At 42.7% G+C, this 20,817-nt stretch overlaps 1 protein-coding gene across 4 annotated transcripts in view; it reads right to left on the bottom strand.

Moving 5' to 3' along the window:
* The window catches only part of ankfn1a (ankyrin repeat and fibronectin type III domain containing 1a), a 74,046-nt gene that overhangs the window by 46,614 nt on the left and 6,615 nt on the right, over window positions 1-20,817 (bottom strand). For 3 of the 4 annotated variants that reach the window (XM_076081665.1, XM_076081667.1, XM_076081666.1), the window contains exons 4-6: window positions 20,138-20,325; window positions 16,958-17,187; window positions 10,220-10,257 (exon numbers count right to left, since the gene is read on the bottom strand). In XM_076081665.1, coding sequence (XP_075937780.1) covers window positions 10,220-10,257; window positions 16,958-17,187; window positions 20,138-20,325 — 456 coding nt within the window. The remainder of the gene's footprint in view (window positions 1-10,219; window positions 10,258-16,957; window positions 17,188-20,137; window positions 20,326-20,817) is intronic. The other variant, XM_076081669.1, reaches the window with a different exon arrangement.

The following is a 20,817-nucleotide window of genomic DNA, read 5'->3' as shown; positions in this document are numbered from 1 at the left end:
GAGAGGAAGAGGAGATGTAGATAGGAAGAGGAGATGTAGAGAAGAAGAGGAGATGTAGAGAAGAAGAGGAGATGTAGAGAAGAAGAGGAGATGTAGCGAAGAAGAGGAGATGTAGAGAAGAAGAGGAGATGTAGCGAAGAAGAGGAGATGTAGAGAAGAAGAGATGTAGAGAGGAAGAGGAGATGAGGAGAGGGAGAGGAGATGTAGAGAGGAAGAGGAGATGTAGCGAAGAAGAGGAGATGTAGAGAGGAAGAGGAGATGTAGAGAGGAAGAGGAGATGTAGAGAGGAAGAGGAGATGTAGAGAGGAAGAGGAGATGTAGAGAGGAAGAGGAGATGTAGATAGGAAGAGGAGATGTAGAGAAGAAGAGGAGATGTAGAGAAGAAGAGGAGATGTAGAGAAGAAGAGGAGATGTAGCGAAGAAGAGGAGATGTAGAGAAGAGGAGATGCAGAGAGGAAGAGGAGATGTAGAGAGGAAGAGGAGATGTAGAGAGGAAGAGGAGATGCAGAGAAGAAGAGGAGATGCAGAGAGGAAGAGGAGATGTAGAGAAGAAGAGGAGATGTAGAGAAGAAGAGGATATGTAGAGAAGAAGAGGAGATGTAGAGAAGAAGAGGAGATGCAGAGAGGAAGAGGAGATGCAGAGAAGAAGAGGAGATGCAGAGAGGAAGAGGAGATGCAGAGAAGAAGAGGAGATGCAGAGAGGAAGAGGAGATGCAGAGAAGAAGAGGAGATGTAGAGAGGAAGAGGAGATGCAGAGAGGAAGAGGAGATGTAGAGAAGAAGAGGAGATGTAGAGAGGAAGAGGAGATGTAGAGAAGAAGAGGAGATGTAGAGAAGAAGAGGAGATGTAGAGGAAGAGGAGATGTAGAGAAGAAGAGGAGATGTAGAGAAGAAGAGGAGATGTAGAGAGGAAGAGGAGATGCAGAGAGGAAGAGGAGATGTAGAGAGGAAGAGGAGATGTAGAGAAGAAGAGGAGATGTAGAGAGGAAGAGGAGATGTAGAGAAGAAGAGGAGATGTAGAGAAGAAGAGGAGATGTAGAGAAGAAGAGGAGATGTAGAGAAGAAGAGGAGATGCAGAGGAAGAGGAGATGTAGAGAAGAAGAGGAGATGTAGAGAAGAAGAGGAGATGTAGAGAGGAAGAGGAGATGCAGAGAGGAAGAGGAGATGTAGAGAAGAAGAGGAGATGTAGAGAAGAAGAGGAGATGCAGAGAAGAAGAGGAGATGCAGAGAGGAAGAGGAGATGTAGAGAAGAAGAGGAGATGTAGAGAGGAAGAGGAGATGCAGAGAGGAAGAGGAGATGTAGAGAGGAAGAGGAGATGTAGAGAAGAAGAGGAGATGTAGAGAAGAAGAGGAGATGTAGAGGAAGAGGAGATGTAGAGAAGAAGAGGAGATGTAGAGAAGAAGAGGAGATGTAGAGAGGAAGAGGAGATGCAGAGAGGAAGAGGAGATGTAGAGAGGAAGAGGAGATGTAGAGAAGAAGAGGAGATGTAGAGAGGAAGAGGAGATGTAGAGAAGAAGAGGAGATGTAGAGAAGAAGAGGAGATGTAGAGAAGAAGAGGAGATGTAGAGAAGAAGAGGAGATGCAGAGGAAGAGGAGATGTAGAGAAGAAGAGGAGATGTAGAGAAGAAGAGGAGATGTAGAGAGGAAGAGGAGATGCAGAGAGGAAGAGGAGATGTAGAGAAGAAGAGGAGATGTAGAGAAGAAGAGGAGATGCAGAGAAGAAGAGGAGATGCAGAGAGGAAGAGGAGATGTAGAGAAGAAGAGGAGATGTAGAGAGGAAGAGGAGATGCAGAGAGGAAGAGGAGATGTAGAGAGGAAGAGGAGATGTAGAGAAGAAGAGGAGATGCAGAGAGGAAGAGGAGATGTAGAGAAGAAGAGGAGATGTAGAGAAGAAGAGGAGATGTAGAGAGGAAGAGGAGATGCAGAGAGGAAGAGGAGATGTAGAGAAGAAGAGGAGATGTAGAGAAGAAGAGGAGATGTAGAGAAGAAGAGGAGATGCAGAGAGGAAGAGGAGATGCAGAGAAGAAGAGGAGATGCAGAGAGGAAGAGGAGATGCAGAGAAGAAGAGGAGATGCAGAGAGGAAGAGGAGATGTAGAGAAGAAGAGGAGATGTAGAGAAGAAGAGGAGATGTAGAGAAGAAGAGGAGATGCAGAGAGGAAGAGGAGATGCAGAGAAGAAGAGGAGATGCAGAGAGGAAGAGGAGATGCAGAGAGGAAGAGGAGATGCAGAGAAGAAGAGGAGATGCAGAGAGGAAGAGGAGATGCAGAGAGGAAGAGGAGATGTAGAGAAGAAGAGGAGATGAGGAACAATAACTCTGTTTACGGTTCTTTACTGCTTAATGCAGCGGAGGACGGACACACAGGAAGACAAACACTTTGATTTACAAAATAAAAGTCCTCATCATGAAATGTAGCAGCAGTAATCGTCATAACAACACAAACACCTTCTGTTGATTTCATTGGTCGAGGAGTTATCACTGTCTCAGGATGTCGAGTCACGACTCAGCAGTACATAACTCTGATGTGTGTGTGTGTGTGTGTGTGTGTCAGGAGAGTGTGTGTGAGTGTGTGTGTGTGTGTCAGGAGAGTGTGTATGCGTGTGTGGGAGTTTTTCCCAGCAGCCCCAGCAGAAAGAGTGTGTGGCAGCGAGGAAATGACTTGCATCGATCAAACTAATGGTGCATCCCGGGAGTCATTTAACATCACGACTACAGCTCCCTCTAGTGGGGGGGAGGTTATGATGGCCGGGGGGGGGGGGGGGGGCAATAAAACATCAGAATTTAACTTCCTGTTTAGAACCGACCAACGGCGTTAGCGGAATAGACTTTGTTGTCTTTACACCAGCAGACGTGTGGCTTACTAGATACAGTGGATGATGTCATGGAGCAGACATGATGGTGTTTAGTTTACAGAGCAGCACCAGAGGATATTTCAGCCACGATTGATGAAACTTTATCTACAGCAAAGCCCCGTTCCTCTCCGACAGGTTTAGCTTGAGTGAAGCGTAGAAACACAAATGATCTCCCGATTAAAATCCGAGTCTTCATGTGAGACGGCCGTGATGACGTCACTCTCACCTCACACCGTCTTTAAACTTGAGAGACTTAAAACAAAGACTTCTTAACGTGGACGGATGAAAGATGTTCTTCATGGAGGGAAAGCTTCCTGCTCTACTGAACAATGAAGAACTCGATAATGAAGGTCTGAAGAAGCGAACCGATCGTTCTTCAGTCAGACAGACTGAGACGTTTAAGTGTGACATGAAGAGAAAACCTCAAAGAGACTGTAAAAACTGCTGTCATGTCTTTGTCCCGTCAAAGAGTCGTGAACCCCCGACAGGATGAGTCAGCGTCACAAACACGAGTCAGAGAAGAACAATGACTGGTGTTTGTTGGAGCTCACGTCGCTCACAAAGAAGGTTAAACACGTTTGTGGACGCTGTCGTCCCAGAATGCATTGCAGTTCTCAGATGGATTATAATCTCTTATCGAGCGTTTGGGTACATTTCTGCTCTCTGTTTTTATTCATTGGAACTTAAAGGCCGAACTGTTATATTAATCAATCTGAAAGAGACAAATACATTCAGAAACAAGTCTGACAGTCGTTCTTTAAACGCTCACCAACAGGAAACCGTCTTCCTCAGAACTCAAACACTTTATCATCTTTAAACTGTAAAGGTGTGGAACTAGACGCGGGACATTCAGTTCATTGAATAATTGACTCATGTTTCACTTCGTCTTTTACTCACGTTGACACCAGATGAGCAGCTGAACAGTTCAATGTCTGTAAACAGGTTTTTAATTCAATGAAACTTTCTTCAGCGGGACTTAAGGTTCTAAATGATTTGGTTCTGATTTACAGTCTCATAGTTTTGATTGTGAGATTATTCGTATCAGTAATAACCTTTTACACACTAAGTGGACGTTTGATTGGTTGTTGTTGACTGATGGAGCCTCTTTACTGGCTCCTGGTGTGAGAGGGTTGATCAGCTCCTCATCAACCTCTGAGTCATGAGACCACAGCAGACATCTGTTCAATGTTTTACATCTTTAATTAAACACGCTGACTTTATTAACTTTGTTTTTATTAACTTGATCTAATTTCACTTCCATGTTATTCTGGTTCAGTTAACACTCCACCGCTTACTTGATGTGTCTGTTATCGTTAACTTTAAACTGCTTTATCTAGAAAAACTATCTGTTATTAAAAAGAACAGATTGAGATTTTTATGGAAAATAATCTGGAATAAAAATGAGTCAATTTCACTGAAGAAACGTTTGATATAAAATTATTCATATTCTCATCATTTGTATCACTTTTCAAGATCAAACACGAGGACTCGATCCCTTCAGTCGTCTTCAGAAATGAAAAGACGACTCGTTGTGATCGAGTTACTGAACGACGCCACCGGCTTCAGTTTGAAGAGACGAGACAGAAGGGGGGGGGGGGGGCTGCAGAGAGAGTGGGAGGACTCAGAGAGAGAGAGAGAGAGAGAGAGAGAGAGAGAGAGAGAGAGATGAAGATCCGTCTCATGAGCCGATGACTCAGAAAACTACCAGTCACGACTGAAGCTCCTGAGTGCTACACTTATTGTTTCTGTGTGTGTGTGTGTGATACAGGTTGTTTCAGGTCCTCACACACACACAATCAAACCTGCTGGTTCTGAATAACACACCTCATAGAGCGAGGACGCCCCCTCGTCTCACATCCAACACCACTTTAAACTCTGCTACCTGTGTGTGTGTGAGAGTGTGTGTGAGAGTGTGTGTCGTATCCACAGAGACTTCAGGAGGAAACTACGAAGGCGTTCAGAGAGCAGACGGTCGTCAAATCCTCTCGTATGCTGATGACACTGTGATCTACGTCTTTGTGCCGTTAAATACGTATAAAATGCTTTTAAAGTTGAATCTAAATGCCAGACGTCAAATGTGTGTGTGATGCAGCTGGGTGTGTGTTACCTCTCATGTGTGTGTGATGCAGCTGGGTGTGTGTTACCTCTCATGTGTGTGTGATGCAGCTGGGTGTGTGTTACCTCTCATGTGTGTGTGATGCAGCTGGGTGTGTGTTACCTCTCATGTGTGTGTGATGCAGCTGGGTGTGTGTTACCTCTCATGTGTGTGTGATGCAGCTGGGTGTGTGTTACCTCTCATGTGTGTGTGATGCAGCTGGGTGTGTGTTACCTCTCATGATGTTTGTGTGATGCAGCTGGGTGTGTGTTACCTCTCATGATGTTTGTGTGATGCAGCTGGGTGTGTGTTACCTCTCATGTGTGTGTGATGCAGCTGGGTGTGTGTTACCTCTCATGTGTGTGTGTGATGCAGCTGGGTGTGTGTTACCTCTCATGTGTGTGTGTGATGCAGCTGGGTGTGTGTTACCTCTCATGATGTTTGTGTGATGCAGCTGGGTGTGTGTTACCTCTCATGTGTGTGTGATGCAGCTGGGTGTGTTACCTCTCATGATGTTTGTGTGATGCAGCTGGGTGTGTGTTACCTCTCATGTGTGTGTGTGATGCAGCTGGGTGTGTTACCTCTCATGATGTTTGTGTGATGCAGCTGGGTGTGTGTTACCTCTCATGTGTGTGTGATGCAGCTGGGTGTGTGTTACCTCTCATGATGTGTGTGCGATGCAGCTGGGTGTGTGTTACCTCTCATGTTTGTGTGATGCAGCTGGGTGTGTTACCTCTCATGTTTGTGTGATGCAGCTGGGTGTGTGTTACCTCTCATGATGTGTGTGCGATGCAGCTGGGTGTGTGTTACCTCTCATGTTTGTGTGATGCAGCTGGGTGTGTGTTACCTCTCATGATGTTTGTGTGATGCAGCTGGGTGTGTGTTACCTCTCATGATGTGTGTGCGATGCAGCTGGGTGTGTGTTACCTCTCATGTTTGTGTGATGCAGCTGGGTGTGTGTTACCTCTCATGATGTTTGTGTGATGCAGCTGGGTGTGTGTTTCTCTCTTTCATGGCCGCTGTAGAGACGCTCGTGGTTAAACTGAATAAAAGAGCTGAACTCAAACAGGACGAGGAAGGAACACAAGAAGAAGAAGAATGTGTTTTAAAGGATACAATCATAGAAGTGTCCTCTGAGTCTCTTCATCAGCTGCTCTGAAGCCGCCGTTCTCTCCTCTTTCAATCGCCATGGCAACGCATAGCCAGAGGCCATTATTCTTAATGGCTACCTTGGGCCCCTCAATGTATGTGTGTGTCATACAACAGTTGATGCAAAGTGGTACCTTCGTCTGCACACTCCAACAATTCCCCTTCAATAAATCCCATAAAGTCAAGTCTGATATGCTGATGTGTGTGTGTGTGTGTGTCTCTCTCTCTGTGTGTGTGTGTGTTACTGTGTACTGTAGATGTGTGTGTGTGTCTGTCTGTGTGTGTGTGTGTCTCTCTCTGTGTGTGTGTTACTGTGTGTACTGTAGATGTGTGTGTCTCTCTCTGTGTGTGTGTGTCTCTCTGTGTGTGTGTGTTACTGTGTGTACTGTAGATGTGTGTGTGTCTCTCTGTGTGTGTGTGTGTGTGTGTTACTGTGTGTACTGTAGATGTGTGTGTGTCTCTCTCTGTGTGTGTGTGTGTGTGTGTCTCTCTGTGTGTGTGTGTGTTACTGTGTGTACTGTAGATGTGTGTGTCTCTCTCTGTGTGTGTGTGTCTCTCTGTGTGTGTTTGTGTTACTGTGTGTACTGTAGATGTGTGTGTGTCTCTCTGTGTGTGTGTGTTACTGTGTGTACTGTAGATGTGTGTGTGTCTCTCTGTGTGTGTGTGTTACTGTGTGTACTGTAGATGTGTGTGTGTCTCTCTGTGTGTGTGTGTTACTGTGTGTACTGTAGATGTGTGTGTGTCTCTCTGTGTGTGTCTCTCTCTGTGTGTGTGTGTCTCTCTGTGTGTGTGTGTTACTGTGTGTACTGTAGATGTGTGTGTGTCTCTCTCTGTGTGTGTCTCTCTGTGTGTGTGTGTGTTATTGTGTGTACTGTAGATGTGTGTGTGTCTCTGTCTGTGTGTGTGTGTGTGTGTGTGTCTCTCTGTGTGTGTGTGTGTTACTGTGTGTACTGTAGATGTGTGTGTCTCTCTCTGTGTGTGTGTGTCTCTCTGTGTGTGTTTGTGTTACTGTGTGTACTGTAGATGTGTGTGTGTCTCTCTCTGTGTGTGTGTGTGTGTGTGTCTCTCTGTGTGTGTGTGTGTTACTGTGTGTACTGTAGATGTGTGTGTCTCTCTCTGTGTGTGTGTGTCTCTCTGTGTGTGTTTGTGTTACTGTGTGTACTGTAGATGTGTGTGTGTCTCTCTGTGTGTGTGTGTTACTGTGTGTACTGTAGATGTGTGTGTGTCTCTCTGTGTGTGTGTGTTACTGTGTGTACTGTAGATGTGTGTGTGTCTCTCTGTGTGTGTGTGTTACTGTGTGTACTGTAGATGTGTGTGTGTCTCTCTGTGTGTGTCTCTCTCTGTGTGTGTGTGTGTGTGTCTCTCTGTGTGTGTGTGTTACTGTGTGTACTGTAGATGTGTGTGTGTCTCTCTCTGTGTGTGTCTCTCTGTGTGTGTGTGTGTTATTGTGTGTACTGTAGATGTGTGTGTGTCTCTGTCTGTGTGTGTGTGTGTGTGTGTGTCTCTCCGGCTGTGTGGGTGTGTATTGTAGATGTGTGTGTGCTCTTAGTGGAACACTTATTGTTCTGCACGGTGCGTTCACTGATCTGCAGATACGTGGGATTATGGAGCATTAATAAAGACGTGGATGTTGCTGAATGTTCTGAAGCAGCCGTCTGTAAATTATGTTGTTGTTGTTGTTGTGTGATATTTAACACAAAGTGATCCTGTCAGCTCTTCCTGTCACATCTCTCTCTATTATTCCACATCGTCAGTCACTGAAGAATAAAACATGAAGCCTGCAGCATCACGTCTCTCACAGTTTGAGCTCCACAATAAAACATTTTCAATTATTTTAATGTCTTGTTTTTGTGGCAAAGTTGAAAAAAATCAGAGAATGAAGAAAGAAACATACGATACTACTTCATGCTACTACCGGTTAAAAACGATATATATATATGTATGTATGTATGTATGTACACATATTATTATATATACATATATATATATATATATATACACATGTATATATATATGTATATACATACATACATATATATAAAACTGCCTTGTGCTACAAAGCACACTGTACTATTAATCTGAGCTTCGTTATTGAGTGATGAACAGCCGATGGAGGCGGGTTATTGATTCCACACACACACACACACACACACACACACACACACACACACACACACACACACACACACACACACACACACACACACACACACACACACACACACACACGGTTGTTCTTGTATGTTTTAATAATAATAATGTGGAACCAAAGTTCAGCAGAAGGAGTTTCATCCAGACAGTTTGAGGCGAACGCCGTTCAGCACAACGAGCTGATTGGCTGAGAGTCAGTCACGCTATGATGAGAGCAGATAAACATTCTCATCGTGCTTTTAGTTTTACTTCCTATTATTCTGTTCATTTAAGGTTTTCACAGCGTGACATTCAGTATTCTGCTCGAGACAAATATGTTTTGAAGGAAATATGATGAAGTTATAATGAAAAACTGATGAAAAGAGAAGGTTGTACTGAAGAGGAAAATATGAAAGTATTTATAATTTAAATTCACTAATAATAATTATCTGCTTTTCTTCTGTTCCTCTAAAGAACTCGTGGCCTGAACACATGAAAACATTCAGTCACTGAAGAGCTGAAATGATCCAGGATCAGTGTGAAGAGGAGCAGAGGGAGGTCCAGAGGGAGGTCCAGAGGGAGGAGCAGAGGGAGGAGCAGAGGGAGGTCCAGAGGGAGGAGCAGAGGGAGAAGCAGAGGGAGGAGCAGAGGGAGGAGCAGAGGGAGGTCCAGAGGGAGGTCCAGAGGGAGGAGCAGAGGGAGGTCCAGAGGGAGGAGCAGAGGGAGGTCCAGAGGGAGGAGCAGAGGGAGGAGCAGAAGGAGGAGCAGAGGGAGGAGCAGAAGGAGGAGCAGAGGGTTCAGGGTTCAAGTCTCAGTGTGAGAGACGGTTTGATTGGGTGTAAAAATAAGGACATATCACGTTACTATGACCACGTCACAACATGTTGTGGACAATTGTGGGTTTTTATTTTGTTCCTCTTCGTCTCTGATTTAAATGTTTTCAGACTCACAAGACGTGACGTGATTGCACAATCATATATTTACTTGTTTTTGTCCAAACAAAAACTAAAACAAAGAAATGTTTGATAAATAAAGTCTCTGATTTCATGTGTTTGTATGTTTTTGTGTAAATTTAATATTTCAGGCTGAACTCACATTTCGTCCTCTTTGTTTACCTTTTTTTAACGTGGTAAACCCGTGTTGTAACGTCACATTGCTATGAATTGTGGGTAATTCCCACAATCTCTAGTTTCGAGTCTTCTTCAGTACAGCATGATGTTCATTTAGTACATTATGGTCCATTTAGAGTCAAACAGACCATAAAGCAGGGGATGCTTTAGGGCGGGGCTACACGGTGATTGACAGGTCTCTACCAGAGACGTATACGCCGTCTCTACGTCACTCCTCCTCAGTCCAGATATGGTCACTTCCTGTTTACTGGTTGCAAAAAAACAAGATGGCGACGGCCAAAACGCCGAACTGAAGGCTTCAAAACATCAGTCCACAAACTAATGGGTGACCTCATGACGACTACGTTCACTTCTTATAAACAGTCTGTGATTATTTCCTATAAAACCTGAGAATCATCACTGAAACATACGTTTTGACGTTTCGAGACGACTTCCTCCCTTTTCTTCATAAAGTAACAGTGAAGCTGTAAAGCTGCTGTCTGCTGGTCCAGAAGCTCAACAGGTGGAGCTTCTTCTCTCACCTGGAGCTCAAAGAAACAAACCGATCTGACGGTTTATGGTTGAAAAAAACTGAAGTTTTCTTTTTCAGCTAAACATATTTGCTTTATATTCAATTCCACTGAGTGAAGATGGAAAAACAATAAGCACTCCGATATGACCAGGTTCTCTCAGAAACCTTTTCCCCTCAGACAGAATACAGGAGAGGTCTTTTCCTCCTGCTTTATTAAATCAGGATTTATTGGAAATATTTAAACATTTAAGCAGCAGCAAAGAGCAGAAAACACTTGACTTCAGACGATGAAGACGAAGAACCAGAGAAACCAACTGATGATGATGATGATGATGGTAAAAAGAAAGACTTACTTCTTCCTGGTGTCGTATCTGCTGTTGGTTCCCAGACTCTGAGAGGAGACACAGAGGAGGAAAATCAGCACTTTCTATGCAGCATCATGCAGCACTAAACACATATTACACCACTGCTGTTCCTCTGGTGAAACACGTTAATGTGGCACCAAAAATACACTTCTGTTTTCCACACAATCAGTGTTCAGAAGGAAGGAAACGGACAACATCAGATATCAGAGATGCAGGCAGGTGTTCGTCCATTCACACTGGGAAACAGCGCTGACGACATGTAGATTTAAAACAAGCTGCTTTAACAAAACTAAACTGTATCGGTACATTTGAGTCATCGACAATCAGTGGCAAATAAAAAAAAAAGTGACTCAAACCCGTGATTTGATCCGACTCAATAGTTTTCTGATCCGTTGAAAAAACACCCACTTCATGTTTCTATTTGTCCTCATATTGTCAAAAGGTTGCTGAGGAGATACGAGGTTATTTTATTGTCATTGTACAACAGTGTTGCAGAACTAAATGCAGATTATTGTCTGTAGTTTTAATCTCCATTCAGCTCTTTGCAGGCACCTCTTGTCACCAATATGACTGAAGCTCAGGAGATGAGTACCAGTGATGTTCTGATGGTTTTAATCCACCGACGTAGAGCTCTCCTGGACCCTGAACGTCTCATGTTTGTTTGTAATGTTTCTGTTGCTACTCTGTAAAAGTTAACAAGAACTTCTAAAGTTTCCTTCAGAAATACAGACGTTTATGATGTTTTTCTTCTCCAGGATGGAGATGTGTGAGGACCACGTCAGGTTGTTTGTGAGGTTGATTCTCAGGAACTTGTCTCCTCCTTTTTTCTAAAGTCAACAATCAGCTCCTTGGTTTTACTGACGTTGAGCAGCAGGTTGTTCTGTGAGGTCCAGATGTCTTCTCTCTATGAAGTCGTATTGTTGTTTGTATCTGGTTGATGACGGTAGTGTCATCTGTTAGATTTACAACGTGGGTAATGAAATAATGAAAGCATTTCTTGGCTTATTTCACACCATGAAAACGTCTTTAAAATATTAAAGACATAAGAAGAAAGCATTTACATGGAAATGTCTTCAGGCAAAACACAGAAACAGAACAACTGGATGTAAAAACAACATCTTTATAAAATCAACAATATGTAAAAGAGTGGAAGAATGAAGTTCCCCACGGCGAGACAATATCAGTGAGGTTAAAGCTGCACTGAATAAAACCTGCTGGGTGAAGATGAAGAGTGTGTGGGAGGAGGAGGAAGATGAAGGAACCAGCGATTTGTCCGATGGCTGTCTTGAGTGAAGGATTCTGGGATTGAGTCGATGGAAGGACGGCAGGGTTCGGACAGCGTGGGGCGAAAATACTCTGTCGCCTTGACAACTGAAGACGGGGAGGAAGGGAAGATTGATGTCTGCTCATTGAGGTCTCAGAGGTCCCCCCCCTCATAACTATGTCCATTCTTCTGCTCACCAACATCTCTGCATTTCTCGGCATCATCGGGCTTCTCTTTCCTCGTAATCTTTGATTAAATCGCATCTTATCTTCTTATCTTATAGTATCTTATTGTATCATATCATCTTATTGTATCTCATCTTATCTTATAGTATCGTCTTATTGTATCTTATTGTATCATATCATCTTATTGTATCTTATCTTATAGTATCGTCTTACTGTATCTTATTGTATCATATCGTCTCATCTTATGGTCTTCTCTTTTGATCATCACATCCTCTGAGTTAGTTCTTATTGGTTGACAGATGAACCAGATAACGTCTGTCAGGATTCTACATCATCACCATGATCCGTCACAGCGAGAGCTTCCTCGTCTTCATTTAGTCCAACTTATTCGTCTCCTCCGTCTCACTCCATCTGTCTCACAGTTTAAAATCAGTCCAAGCACATTTAGATTTCCTGACTTGTAGTTTTTATTTTCTGTGAGCCGTCACAAAGTCACGTGATGCTTCCAACATGTTCAAACACGTCACATGACTCCTGACATCCTGGTTCACCTCTCCTGTTGTTCTGATTGGACGACTCAGATGATGATTGGTCGTCTTCTGCTACGTTGACACGCTCACACAACAGCACGGTTTCATCCAACGATAAAATCATCACGATCACATCTTTTTAAATCTAAGTGTCTGAAGACAGGAAATCTTTGCTCTCTTCAAAGACACCAGACTCCATTCACAAAACTCTCAGAAGAACACAGGAGTTGTTTAACGGATTCAGTATTCATATTTTCTATTCTTGCAAAGACACGATTTTCCGATGAATAATCTTTAGCACATAATATTACTTAGTGCTTAAATTCATATATTCATGTTGGACGTTTACCGACGCTTCAAGTGGACACTGAACGCATCAGACAGAGACAGGAAGCAGTCAGATATTAAAATGTAAAAAAAATGTATCTTGAGTTAATGTAATGTTGGTTTCATTCATGTAATATGATATAGTTATATGTAAGGGTCAGTGTGATATTAAGAAGTTTTAGTTTAAGAATAAAAACACTGGTTTAACTTAAACGGTCAAAGGTTCAAAGTTTTAGTCTTTTAATGTACATATTAAGTCCTTAGTGATGTATAAAAAGTGCTGTATAACATGTGTAATGTGTGTGTGTCCATGTGGGTTATCAGGACCTCAAAGAGAGACACGCTGACCTGAAGATGAACGGACTCCGTCTCACTTCCTCTCTGATGGCATTTCTGTGAATGTCAAGACATCTGATGAGACGACGCCGGCCCTTTAATGTCAGAGGACGTCCTCTCAGCCCGGAGACGACTTCTATCAATACTGACGGCTGATTGGCTGGAGTAGGTGTGTGTGTGTGTGTGTGTGTGTGTGTGTGTGTGTGTGTGTGTGTGTGTGTGTGAGAGAGAGAGAGATCAAGACATGCAGTGTAAACTGGATTCACTAAATATTAATTGATATGTTCATAAAGTGGAGCGCTGAATTCAAACAAAGGAGCCGAGCAGAACTTAACAAACTAAAAAAGATTATTCAAAAAGATAAGATTCCTACTGAGCGGTTGACATGAATAATGAAATATTACACTAATATCGCTATTTCCATGCAGCCGTTCATCACAAGAACATCACCAGAACCTCGTGAGAACATCACCAGAACATCAAGAGAACATCACGAGAACATCACCAGAACCTTGTGAGAACATCACCAGAACATCAAGAGAACATCACCAGAACCTCATGAGATCACCAGAACATCAAGAGAACATCACGAGAACATCACAAGAAACCTCATGAGAACATCACCAGAACATCAAGAGAACATCAAGAGAACATCACGAGAACATCACCAGAACCTCATGATATCACCAGAACATCAAGAGATCACAAGAAACCTCATGAGAACATCACGAGAACATCACCAGAACCTCATGAGAACCTAATAAGAACATCACCAGAATCTTATGAGAACATCAAGAGATCACCAGAACCTCATGGGAACATCAAGAGAACCTCATGAGATCACCAGAACATCATGAGAACATCAAGAGAACATCACCAGAACCTCATGGGAACATCAAGAGAACCTCATGAGAACATCACCAGAACCTCATGAGAACATCATGAGAACATCAAATCTATCTCAAGGTGTAGTTTTGCTTTTCTGACCCACAATGCTTTGCATGGCGTAAGAGGACAGACAGGATATAAGAGCTAGAGGGTCAAAGTTGAAGGTGCGATGCCAGTTGAGTGCTTCATGAACGTACTGAATGTACAAAGACACAGATGCGGGTTTCTTCTTCTATGAAAACCTGACAGACAACGATGGAAGAGATCGAAGCTCTCTGCAGATGTCGAGTGTCGTCGACAGGTTTCTCTTCTTGTTTACTTGTTCAACCGGTAGCTCACAGGGGCCTCTCCAGCGCCTACATTACCCACAATGCAATCAACATGCTTCAATAGAAACTATTCACTCATTCAACATCAATGGAACTGTTAAAATGTGCTGGTTTTATTTTGTATTCTTTATTTTTTTACTTAAAATGTTAGAAGTAAATAAATACAAATAAAACTAAATGTCACCGTCTATTAACATTCATCAACATGAGATATGAAGATAATTATTAAACCTGTGTGAGTTAAACATATTGTTGGTTTTCATGGTGGGTCAACGGCGCAAGGCATTGTGGGTCGCCTTATCTCCTTTCCTTTGGTAAAGGAGATAGGAAAGGAAGCATTGAAGCACCTTTCCTCAGCACTTAGATACTTCAAGTTATTTAGGAACCTTCATGAGAAAAAAGTACTTTTGAACTGACTCTCCTCAGCTGGAGGTGTTTTTAGGGGATTAGGCTTCAATGAGACGGCAGGCTGCATTCATGGAGGTTTAGGGAGCAAATGGATGTTCAGAGGGACTAGTTTGATGTGATGAGGCTCCTTAATACTCTGACTGTAAACAGGACACACTAATCCGTCCTGTCATCAATCAACCACCAATACATCAATATTCTAGCAGCATTCGGATCAATAATTCATGGTTCGATGGTTCCACCTCCTCATATGTGCAGATCAAGTCACAGATGTTTTTAAAATGTTCACACACACACACACACACACACACACACACACACACACACACACACACACACACACACACACACACACACTATATATATATATATATATATATATATATGAACTTAATATAGTAAGGAGAGGAGGAGGAGAGGAGGAGGTGGAGGAGAGGAGATGAGGAGAGAGTATTTTTCCATGGTGATGAGGGACAAAAGCAGGATGTTTCTGTCTCCTAGCTGCTTGTGAGAGGAGGTATAGGGAGGAGAGGAGGAGGAGAGGAGGAGGAGAGAGTATTTTTCCATGGAGGTCCTGATGAAGGACAAACACATCAGCATGTTTCTGTCTCTTGGCTGCTTGTGTTGCCTGGAAATCTGATATTTACTGAGACGATGGAGCAGAAAGTCAGAGACTGAGACAACACAGAACCTCCTCCTCCTCTGCTCCTCTGCTCCTCCTCCTCCAATAATGTGTCCTCAGCTTCTTTGTGGACATGAAGAGGATTGAATGAGTTAACAGTGGGTCTTGTCCCTCATGTGTTTCAGCAGACTCTCTGGATGATGATGAGGATCAAGGGTCCTGATCAGGTCTGTGATCCGGCTCACAGTCAGTCTGGATCCAGTACTGTACTGATCCCAGGTCAGACCACGTGATCACAGCTGTGGGAACTGACTGATTACAGATTACAGAGTGCAGAGTGCAGTAATGATGTGTTTCACCAACATCCTCAGCGTGAGTCACATGATTCACAGCTGAGCCAGAACCAGAGCTTTTATCACCACACACACAATGTATTGCACACCACAGACCTCCATGAGGTTCAGACTGAGACTCTGAGTACACTGATGATCAACAGAGCATGTCATCCTCTGACATGAGACCGTGAGACTAGTTTCTATCTTCCAGCATGTGATTGAAAGTGTGTTCAGGACCTGCATGAAGCTCATTGAGGAGAAGCAAGGATCCTTACATTAGGATATTAAAGAACTATGAGTATCAGTATCAGCTGCTCATGATCATAATCTGATCAATAAGCTGTTCGTAGACATCTCATCCTTCACTTCAGTGTAAAGCTGTGAACAATACAACGAGGTGAAAGATGCTGAAACACAAGCTGGAATATAAATAAAGGACGAGCAGGAGTCACAAGAACAGCACTTCACCTTCAGTACTGTTCACAACAATCCTCAAATAAAAGCTCAAACAAACCCACAATTCATTATTCTGATGAAGGCCGATGAAGACCTTTGAAGTGGGAGGAGTCAGCTCCTCTGTATTCAGTTAACATGGTTTTACCAGGAGAGTCGTGTCGTACTCGTCACTATTATTCACTTGTTCCACAATAAAAGCCTTAAACACCGGTATCTAGTTTCTACTTACGTTGGTTTGGTGTTGTTACAGATCACACAACAAGAGTTTTAATGTGAAAAATCAACAGGAAGTGGTGTCTTTCATCATGAATACTTCTGCCACTAATGAATAAATGTGTAATTGACTAGTTCACCAGTTTTGTTGTTCTGATGAAGTCTATTACGCTGATGATTTAAGATAAGAGTTAATGAAAGTTAACACTTCCTGCAGATGTGTCAAATTAAAAGCCCTGTGAGGGGTAGAACCTGCCTCCCAAACAGGAAGCAAGATGAAGTGTGTTAAAGCTGCGTTCTCTCTAGTGTCCACCAGGGGGCGACTCCTCTGGTTGTATAGAAGTCTATGAGAAAATGACTCTACTTCTCTCTTGATTTATTACCTCAGTAAACATTGTAAACATGAGTTTATGGTCTCAATCTCTAGTTTCAAGTCTTCTTCAATACAGCATGATGTTCATTTAGTACATTATGGTCCATTTAGAGTCAAATACCATAAAAAAGCAAATAATAATATGGTGAAAACAGACGGCGATAGGCTACAACTAAAATGGCAAAGGCCAAAACCAAGAAGATAATGGGCTAAAACCAAGATGGCGGCGGCCTAAATGCTGAACGGGAAGCTTCAAAACAACACTCCACAAACCAACAGGCGACTACGTTGACTTCTAATAAACAGTCGATGCTTCTGAGCCCCAGAAAGGCTTTTAACAGCGATATTTGGACAAAGATGGCGAAACGTCCCGAGTCCTCTCATGTTGTTCGTGAGTTCAGTCATCTATCGAACACAAACACTAGATATTGATATAATAAAGGTGAAATAATGAACTCACATGGAGGTTGTGGATCTTCTTCCGGCCTCTCTCCAGTCTCAGGTGAGGCTGCTCTCGGCCCGCAGGCTGCAGCAGTCGGTCGTCAACCGACACCGTCTTCCTCAGGACGCCCCCCCGGTCGCCGGCCCACGCCACCCCGGCTCCTTCGGCGAGGGGGAGGCTCCTCCCTGCTCCTGCTGTCGGGTTCCCCCCCGACGGATCAGGTGACCAGAAGCCGCGTTGCACCGAACCTGGACAAGAGAAACCACACACACACACACACACGTATATATATATATATATACGTATATATATATATACGTATATATATATATATATATATATACGTATATATATATATATATATATATATATATACGTATATATATATATATATATACGTATATATATATATATATACGTATATATATATATATATATACGTATATATATATATATATACGTATATATATATATACGTATATATATATATATATATACGTATATATATATATATATACGTATATATATATATATATATACGTATATATATATATATATATACGTATATATATATATATATACGTATATATATATATATACGTATATATATATATATATATATACGTATATATATATATATATATACGTATATATATATATATATATATACGTATATATATATATATATATACGTATATATATATATATATACGTATATATATATATATATATACGTATATATATATATATATATACGTATATATATATATATATACGTATATATATATATACGTATATATACGGACGACTGGAGGGATGTCTGTCATAACACAGAACCTCCAACTGCTCCTGCTGGTTTCATGTTTCCATTCACTCAGTGTGTGTGTGTGTGTGTGTGTGTGATCAGGTGTCAGGCTGCATTAAAACTGCAGGAGGAGGCTCGGCACCCTGGACGTGTTTATACTGCAGCTACTCTGAGCTTTTATTTTGAAAGGACACATTCCCAACAAAAAGTCAGAGTTTTTGAGTAGAACCCTCAGAGACTCAATGACGTCTGCTGTTACATGTTTGAGTGTGAGAGACTGTGAAACGTCACAACATGTTGTGGACAACTGCTCTCTCTCTCTCTCTCTCTCATCTCCCTCTGGTGGACAACGTGAGACAAACATCCAGACTGATTCTCAAAGAGAAGACGTCATCAAACAAACCACAGAGACGAGACCAGCAGATGCACTAAACCTGGTCTCTCTGGTCTCTAACCCTAAAGCTGTGAGACCACATGTGGACCAGAAGAAGAAGTCCAGAGGTCACATGAAAGCTCTGAAGTCGTGTTTCTGTCCTGAGACGTTTAACTGGCAGGATGTTTAAACACTCTGCAACAAATAAAATGAAATAACAACAAACCAAATGTTTTCATGGACACTTCGTCTGTGACGAGTCGTCCTAAATGGACCCGGCTCTGCTTCAAAGGGGGACGAGAGGTTTCTCTAAAGACCAGACCAGAGCCTCTGAAGACCAGGAGCCTAATCTGCTCTACAGGAAGCTCGTTATCATTCTCCAGAAGGGTGGAGCTAAAGAACAGGAAGCTGAAGCCCCGGGACAGAATAAACACGTCCACAGCTTCCTGTTTGGATCCTCTGAGCTTTGATATTAATCTACACATCTGTGTCTCTTCACCGGGCAGAAGATCTTACACAACAGGAACCTTAGCTTTGAAGAACCTGTGAAGTGTTCGGTTCCCAGAATCATAAGTGAAAGAACAAAAGAACGAATGGAGGAGAACGTTTAAAAAGCAGTTTGAATGGTAAAAACCCAGTCAGCCACTGTTAGACTGTTATCAACACTAGTACTCTGATCAATACTCTTATTGCTTCTTTCTGATTATTTTCTGAGAATAAAAGACAATGATTCAGAAAATAATCCACATTTCTTTATTATTTTATGTAAACAAAGAGTTTTTCTTGAGCAGCAACACAAGAAGTTTTAAACTCTTTAAAATACATTCTCAGCTCAACAACTATCTAAGTGAGACAAAGAGAGGACGTTTAAGATGAGGATGTCTCGCTCAAGAACTAAGAAAGTACCGATAGCAGAACCGAGAACTCTGGACCGCATCAATACCAACGGGTTTTACTCTTATAGAACCGGGTTTTGGGGTGGAGATATCCACTGTGGAGATATTCATGACTAAAGTCCAGAAAACAGAAACAAACAGTGAACATGTGACCTGAAGACATGAGACGTCTCTTCAATGAGTCATATTAACTAACACCAGGGACTTCAACTGTGATGTAATCTCTGATGTTTGCTGAGTTTCTTTCCATAACGGTCAGTTTTTCTACTTTGTGTTGCTGTTTAACTACAATGCGAGAGGTGTTTCTGGTATTTTGTCCACTCTGGATAGTGATTGAGAGGTGTTTCTGGTATTCTGTCCACTCTGGATAGTGATTGAGAGGTGTTTCTGGTATTTTGTCCACTCTGGATAGTGATTGAGAGGTGTTTCTGGTATTTTGTCCACTCTGGATAGTGATTGAGAGGCGTTTCTGGTATTATGTCCACTCTGGATAGTGATTGAGAGGCGTTTCTGGTATTTTGTCCACTCTGGATAGTGATTGAGAGGCGTTTTTGGTATTTTGTCCACTCTGGATAGTGATTGAGAGGCGTTCCTGGTATTTTGTCCACTCTGGATAGTGATTGAGAGGCGTTTCTGGTATTTTGTCCACTCTGGATAGTGATTGAGAGGTGTTTCTGGTGTTATGTCCACTCTGGATAGTGATTGAGAGGTGTTTCTGGTATTTTGTCCACTCTGGATAGTGATTGAGAGGTGTTTCTGGTATTATGTCCACTCTGGATAGTGATTGAGAGGTGTTTCTGGTATTTTGTCCACTCTGGATAGTGATTGAGAGGTGTTTCTGGTGTTATGTCCACTCTGGATAGTGATTGAGAGGTGTTTCTGGTATTATGTCCACTCTGGATAGTGATTGAGAGGTGTTTCTGGTATTTTGTCCACTCTGGATAGTGATTGAGAGGTGTTTCTGGTATTATGTCCACTCTGGTTAGTGATTGAGAGGTGTTTCTGGTATTTTGTCCACTCTGGTTAGTGATTGAGAGGTGTTTCTGGTATTTTGTCCACTCTGGTTAGTGGATCAGGTGGTGTGTGGTGCTGGTTTGTGATTGGTCCAGTGTGTCCGTTCTTACCTGCAGAGTTCCAGTGGAGTCCTCCAGGACTGGCAGCAAGCCGCCGACGCTTCCTGACGCTGACCCCGGTGGGGGGGGAGAAGGGGGAGGAGTCTCCTGTTGCAATGGGGGTGGAGGAGAGGAGGGGGAGGAGCAGCATCTCCTCCCCCGGAGAAGGGGGGAGGAAGGAGGAGTCGCTCTCCAATGACCTGCAGACATCAAAGAGCAGAGGACACTTTTAATGTCTCGATGTCTTCAGATGTAACACGTAGAGGGGGGGGGGGGGGTGGGGTGGGGGTGGGGTGGTCATCACGGGGGAGAAGATGTTCACCGTACTGGTTATTTTAAGACGACTCAGAAAAACATAAAGTCGCTGCTGATTGGTCGAAGCAAAATAACCCCAAAGTGATGATGAAATGTTTCAAAGTACAACATTACAGATTCCACTTCTCACTCAGAAGGAATGTTCCGGTCTCAACACTGATACGTTATCACCCTCCACCTCCACCCAGTCTTCATCAGATCCATCATCTTCATCAACTCATCCACCACCAGTGTGTGGACTCTTGGAGGGGTTAGACGCCCCCCCCCCCATTAGAGTAGAGTCCACCACTTCATCATCACATATGTGTTAGTAATAAATGTCATCTTTCCTTCTTCTGTAGGCGTCTGTAGATGATCAACTTATGGAGGTTTATGTT

Source organism: Anarhichas minor, unplaced genomic scaffold, assembly GCF_050575085.1.
Source record: "Anarhichas minor isolate MPS153535 unplaced genomic scaffold, ASM5057508v1 ptg000084l, whole genome shotgun sequence".
Lineage (NCBI taxonomy): Eukaryota > Metazoa > Chordata > Actinopteri > Perciformes > Anarhichadidae > Anarhichas > Anarhichas minor.
Note: the sequence above shows the minus strand (reverse complement) of the source record. Positions and strands in the feature narration are given on the sequence as shown.